Genomic DNA, 7,338 nt, shown 5'->3' with positions numbered 1-7,338 from the left:
GGTGAGCAGGCCAGCAGGGGGGCAGTTGGGGGTCTTCCCTTGGATTTTTGGAATAGTTTGAGGATAGATGTCAAATTTTCTTTGGTTAAAATTCACCTGTGAAGCCATTCAGTCCAGGAACTTGTTTTTGGGGAGTTGTTTTTTTTTAAAATTATTATTATTACTGCTTCAATTTCCTTATTTGTAATCAGTCTATTCATATTTTCTGATTCTTCCTGATTCAGTTTTGGAAGATTATATGTTTCTAGGAATTAATCCATTTTTTTCAGATTGTCCACTTGGTTGGCATACAGTTGTGTGTAATAATATTTTCTTGCAATCCTTTGTATTTCTGTGTCATTTGTTACTTCTTTTATTTTTGATTTTATTTATTTGGGTCCTTTTTTTTTTTTTTTTTTTTTGGGTCTTTTTTTTTTTTTTTTTTTGGATGTGTCTGATTAGAGGTTTGTCAATTTTGTTCATCTTTTCAAAGAACCAGCTCTTGTTTCCATGGATGATTTGCACTTTTTTTAGACTCTATTTTGTTTATTTCTTCTCTGATCTTTATTATTTCCTTCCTTCTACTCATTTTGGAATTTGTTTTTTGTTTTTTTCTACTTTATTTAAATGTAAAATTAGATTGTTTATCTGAGATGTTTCTTGTTTCAAATATGTCTGTATCTCTATGAATTTCCCTTCCAGGACTGCTTTAGCTGTGCTTCATATGTTTTAGGTTGGGTTTTCATTTTTATATGTTTCAAGGAATGTTTTCATTTTTCTTTAATTGAATTTTTAACCCAATAAGTACTTGGTAACATGTTATTTAGCCTCCATTGTTTTGTGTGTTTTCAGTTTTTTTTCTTGTGATTGATTTCTAGTTTCATACTGCTATGGTCAGAAAAGATGCTTGATACGAATTCAGTCTTCTTAAATTTACTGAGACTTATTGTGTGCCCTAGTATGTGGTCTATCTTGTAAAATGTTCTATGAATATCCTGTAATTCTGATGCTTTGGGGTGATATGCTTTGCAGATATCAATTAAATCCATCTGGTCTAGTGTGCCATCTAAGGCTGCTGTTGCTTGATTTTCTGTCTGGAAGACTTATGCAGTGATGTCAGTGGGGTATTAAAATCCCCCACTATGACTGTATTATTGTCAATCTCTCCCTTAGTCCATCAAAATATGCTTTATATATTTAGGTGCTCCTATGTTGGGTTTATAAATGTGTACAATGGTTATAGCCTCTTGTTAGATTGATTCCTTTATCATTCTGCAGTGTCCTTCCTTGTGTCTTGATAGCCTTTGTTTTAAAGTTCATTTTGTCAGATAAATGTATTACTACTCCATTACATTACCTTTTGCATGAAATATCTTTTTCCATCCCTTTAGTTTTAGTCTGTGTGTTTCTTCATTGTGAGGTGGGCCTTTGTAGACAACATATATATAGATCCTGTTTTCTTATCCATTCAGCTACCCTATGTCTTTTCATTAGAGCATTTAAGCCATTTGCATTTAAAGTGATTATTATAGGTATGTATTTACTGCCATTTTATTATTTATAATTATGTTCCTCTGTTTTTCTTTTGTTTGTCTTATTCTTCTCCTCCTACTACTCATTCTCCTTCCTCTTCATTATAATCATTATAAACATGGGTAGAGTGAATAATGTTTCATCTTTATTGACTGAATTTACCCAAAAGTATTTTATTTTTAATGAAAAATATGACATTTTTTCAACTCTAAAATTGCTGTTTTTTATTAGTTTTGCTAAGTGATGATACAGAAAAATATTCTAAATGTTAGAATAATATTAATTTTTGTTAATTTAATATTTAATTCTTATTTCACTTGGTTTTCCATGTTTCAAGAGATGTCTTTTCAAAGGCTAAAGAGAACCCTGAAGTGTGAGAGATGAGAAGACTTTGTGTTAAAATAATTAAGTTTTAATCAATATTCTATGTCAGGATATATCTACACACACCCAGATCAGGAAATGAGAAAAAGAAAAATAGGCATTCTGTCAAGGTAATCAAAAGTTTACACATTTTTAAAGAATATAAACAAAATTATGATTTATCATCTCTTTCCACAGATGGTCTATGTGGCACGAAATGCTAAAGATGTGGCTGTGTCCTATTATTATTTCTACCAAATGGCAAAATTGCACCCAGAGCCTGGTACCTGGGAGGAGTTTCTGGGTAAATTCATGACTGGGAAGGGTGAGTCCACTTCTTACTTTAATCATGGAGTTTCATAATGAAAAATCTTTATTTTTGCAAGGCTATATAAAGTTCAGATATAAATTTTGTATTTATTATAAACCTACTATGCCCTCAGCACTCTACTAATGCATGAGGGAGACAATAGAAGAAAAAGAATACATTGCCATCTCTTCCCTTTAAGGACTTTTAGAAAACATATGACACACAGGTTTTTAAGCCCTTGCTCTCATTGTTTCATTAGTGCTTGGTGACTACTGCCTTGCTGTATGTCATTGCATTGTTTTGATTTTATACATATTTCTTGGACTCTCTTCTTTTTTTTAAATTCAAATTTGACTGTTTTTTTTAAGTCTGCCTGAAGAAAAAATCAACAAAAAATAGAAATAAACTGTACAAATGCATATTTAACACATGAAATACAAAAAAAACTAAATTTCTTAATGTATACAGAGCTTTTGTATTGATAAAATCAAACTCCTAGTTTTAAACTCTTATTAAAAACTGACCAATAATCCAATTAAATGGAACATAGAAATGGAAATACAAATAGCTTTAAACATATGAAACCATATTTATAAGAAGAGAAATGTAAATTAAAATGATGAGATGCCATTCATATTTCACCTATCAGACTGACAAAGATAAACACATTGTGTTGATGAGAGTGTGGGGAGCCAAGCCATCTCAGGGATTGTTGGTGAGATGATAAACTGATACAACTGTATGGACACTAAGTTAGCAATAAAGGAAAGCTTGTAAAGTTGTTTTGTTTTCTTTATTAATTAAGGTATTACATATGTGTCCTTATCACCCCATTGCCCCCCAACTCATGCCCTCACCCCCTTGTTGTCTGTGTCCATTGGTTAGGCTTATATGCATGCATACAAGTCCTTTGGTTAATCTCTCCCCCTTACCCCCACCCTTCCCTACCTTCCCTCTGAGGTATGACTGTCTGATAGATGCTCTGTCTCTGGATCTATTTTCCTTCATCTTTGTGGCAGATTTAGCAAATGAATGGACTCTCTTTTCTTAACCATTTCTTCAGTTTAATTCTATAAGCTAAAAATTATTGAATGAGCATTTTAACTTCAAGGTTCTTCTTTTCTATCTGTGTATTTTCTCTTTCAGAAAAACATACTCATACCCATGGCAGTAACTGTACTTTAATTTTCGTATAAACATTTTCCAAGTCTCTTTTCAAAGCAAATACATCGCAATGGCATCTTGCAATTTTTTTTTTTTACTCCTGCCATTGTTTGGACTATTCTGTTTCTATAGAATGTCTACTCATTCTTATTATCAATGCCCAGCTCTTCTTAGAACTAGATACACTCTACTTCCATGCAGCTCTTCATCTCTCCACCCCTATGCTTTTCTCTGCCTTTTTCCCTCTGCTGTGAACGTCTGTACCACTTACCGTCTGTATTATTACCTGCCTTCTTGCTCTTCTAGTTTTAATTTTATTTACCAAAGGTTGTATTCATTTGCTGAGGCTGCCACAAAGTACCACAGACTCAGTGGCTTAAACAACAAAACTTTATTTTCCCACAGTTTTGGAGGCTAAAATTCAGGATCAAGGTATCCTCATGATGGTTTCTTCTGAGGCCCCTTTCGTGGTCTTGTAGATGACCATCTTCTCTGTGTCTTCACATGGTCTTCTCTCTGTATATGTCTGGGTTATAACTATCTCCTCTTAGAAAGAGATCAGTTGTATTGGATTAAGACCTGTCAGGGATGTGGAAACTTTCCCATTTCCCTCTTAGTTCTCCTGGCGGGCAGAATGAACATAAGGCAGATTAACAAAAGTTTTAATACTTGCATTATGGGGAAATCACATAAGCATGAAAATTTCAAAGACAGGAAGGCAATATGAGATCTATATGTCATTCTGGATCAAGGAGGAGAAACAAGGGAAATAAGGCAAATGTACAAGGAGATCTTTAGTAAACAAGTGTTTATGGGCCATTTTGAAACAATGAGACATGGAGGATTTTGAGGAAATGGGCTTTGCCAGGCTCCTCCTTGCACCACACCTTATTCAAATTAAACTGGAATATCCCATGATGATATCTCCCTTCCTGGAGCATGTCCACTCTCTTAAATTTTTTTAGTCAATGAAGGGGAAGGCCAAAGTTTCTTCCTGAGCCTCTGAGCCTGGATTATTTTTAGCTTGGAATAGGTACTCTGCATGCCAGGGTGGCACATTCTGGTGAGACTGATTTTGATCCACATCTTAATGAGCTCATTTTAACTCTACCTCTGTGAAGACACCATCTTCAAATATAGTCACACTGGTGACCTGGTACACTGATTCATGCACATTAATTAGACACGCCCTGGAGCCAACCTTCTGCAGTCTCTCCCCTGCGTCTGCAAAGTGAGTGTTGTCCCTGTGGCAGGTGGGGTCCCTTGGCCTGGCCTGCGTAGATTGGGCTGAAACTGGCTCTCTGACATCCCCTGAGGGGTCCCACAGTGCAAGAGGTCACTCTGCAAAGTTGCTGTAGTACAGGGTGTGGAATGCAAATGCCAGTGTGCAGTAAACCAGATTCGGGGCCCACAGTGCCCCAGGAACAACATAACCCACAGCCGAAGGTGAAACCATGTGCCACACTAGGAATTAGGCTCCCTCCTCTGGTTTTGGGGCGCGTCACCTGAGAACCGTCGCTGCCAAGTCAGTGCAGTTCAGCAGCTCATGCGTTGAGCATTTGCCTCCTGGTGGTCAGTGTGCATCAGAGTGACCAGTTGGATGGGTGAATGGACACTTAGCATATTAGCCTTTTATATATAGAGAGAGATTCTGGGGTATTGGGCTTCAGACTTCAACACATGAATTTCAGGTTAGACACAATTCAGCCATAATACTCTGCTTTCTGGGCCCCCCCAAAATCTATGTCCTCACATTCAAAATGCATTCACTATATTCCTCAAATCCCAAAAGTCTTAAACTACTCCAGCATCAATTATGAGTCTAAAATCTCATCTAAATGTCATATAAATCAGCCCTAGCTGCTTTTGCTCAGTGGGTAGAGCATTGGCCTGTGGACTGAAGAGTCCCAGGTTTGATTCCAGTCAGAGGCATGTACCTTGGTTGCAAAATTCTCCCTGGATAAAATTCCTAACTGTGAACTTGGGAAATCAGATAGTCTTCTTCCAAAGTATAATGGTGGTACAACCATTAAGATAAACATTCCCTTGTGGAAAAAATAAATAAGAGAGAAAAAAGAAAGCTGAAATTTAGCAAGGCAAATTCCATTAGATGTCAATGCTTGAGAATAGTCACCCTTAATGACATCATTTTAACTGAATTACTTCTTTAAAGGTCCCATGACTAAAGTCAGTCATATTCTGAACTACTGACTGATGTTTAGGACTTCAATTGAAGACTTTTGGGGAACACAGTTTGTCCCATAATAGAAGTATTTTATTCTAAGTAGATGGTAAATTCAGTGAGAGCAGGGGTGATTTGATATAGTTCCCTTATACTATCATATCTTTTTCTTGAACTAGTAAATAAGCATTATATATTCCTTACCACTTTTGTTTTGAATTACACTAAGAGTAACATTTAACAATTTAATAATTCTTGACTTCATGTAAACAGTTTTAAGTTGCAAACATTTTATCTTTCAATGTAGTGGCTTTTGGTTCTTGGTATGACCATGTGAAAGGCTGGTGGGAAAAAAGGAAAGATTATCGTATCCTCTACCTATTCTATGAAGACATGAAAGAGGTAAGAAACAACCACAATTTCTTCTTTATTTTTTAAGGAAACCTATGTTTCACCTTTTTTGTGTCACACTTTCCTTTCCTCTTGATCTATAAATATGACTATTAACTCTGACTTGAAAAATTCATCTTTTAGGCAATCCACCTCTTTCTAACTTTACTGCTTCCTACTCTAGTTCAGGCAACCATCTTGATTTATTTGTTCTATCTCATTTTGCATCTATTATCCATTTAGAAAGAATGATATTTAAACCTAAATAAAATGTCATCTTTGAAAAAGGTTTCAAATCTCTCAATGGCTTCTATCTCTATGTGAGAAATAGTCATTACTGTAATTTATGAATTTCAGCATATTTAGTTCCTGTCTATCTCTCCAATATCTTCTGGTGCCATTATTATTTTTCTCTGTAAGTGAGCTTACCTGAAATATTTCTTCTCACTATTTTCAGATTAACTTCTTCTCATCGTTCATGTCTTCAATTAAATGTAACTTCTCCACAAGTTCTTTTATGTCCACAATGTCAAATAATCTACCTCATTATTTTCTATTAAACTCTGTTTTGCTGCTATTATTCTTTAAATAGTATCCACTACGATTTGTAATTATTTTATGTATGTGTTTCTTTACTTATGTTTTATTGTTCTCTAATGTAAGCTCCTTGAACATAGAGACCAAATTTAATGTATCTATGATTGTTTCCCCAAGTTGCAAACATATGGGAAAACAATTTAATTTCCTTATTTATTTTAGATTTTTTTTTCTCATCTTTCTGTCTGATTATTAGCATGGAATATAGTTCACTCCTAATTTGATAAAAAACTTATTTTGATCTGATTGTTTACACAATCTATTTAAGAAATGTTGCACATTTCTTTAAATTGAATATTTCTCGAATAGCTTGCCTACAGCTCTCTTTCTCTTTAACATGGAGCCTATGTGTGTGGGGCAAAGAGTAAATTATATACAGTATTTGCCGGCGTATAAGACGACTGGGCGTATAAGACGACCCCCTAACATTTCCACTCAAAATACAGAGTTTGTTATATACTCGCCGTATAAGACTACCCCCTCTTCCGCACACCTTCCACACACCAAATAAAAGGTAAAACAATATCAGATTTGATTTTAACATTTTAATTTATATTCAAATGCTTATGACATGCAGGAAAACTGTCACAAGGCTGTATGTAATCAAACATATACATAAAACAGTGCAAGTTTATTACCGGTAAACATACCGGTAATTCACTAAAGAAAACACACTCTATAGACTGGTACCGTAGATGCTTCTCAGGAACACAGGCAAGCAGCCCACAACCTAGAGGGACTGTCAATGATAGAAGTAAGATAACAAATAGAGGGAGAGAGCAAGTGCCGGGCAAGTCCCTAGCAAGTTTGCTGGCGTGGA

At 35.3% G+C, this 7,338-nt stretch overlaps 1 protein-coding gene across 1 annotated transcript in view; it reads left to right on the top strand.

Annotated features, from left to right (window-relative positions):
• Positions 1-7,338, top strand: part of LOC102755783 (sulfotransferase 1 family member D1) — a 36,578-nt gene that overhangs the window by 23,096 nt on the left and 6,144 nt on the right. The window contains exons 5-6 of the mRNA XM_006773097.2: positions 2,074-2,200; positions 5,839-5,933. Coding sequence (XP_006773160.1) covers positions 2,074-2,200; positions 5,839-5,933 — 222 coding nt within the window. The remainder of the gene's footprint in view (positions 1-2,073; positions 2,201-5,838; positions 5,934-7,338) is intronic.

This window comes from Myotis davidii, unplaced genomic scaffold (genome assembly GCF_000327345.1).
Source record: "Myotis davidii unplaced genomic scaffold, ASM32734v1 scaffold106, whole genome shotgun sequence".
NCBI lineage: Eukaryota > Metazoa > Chordata > Mammalia > Chiroptera > Vespertilionidae > Myotis > Myotis davidii.
The sequence above is the reverse complement of the archived record's forward strand: the minus strand, read 5'-3'. Positions and strand labels throughout refer to the sequence as shown.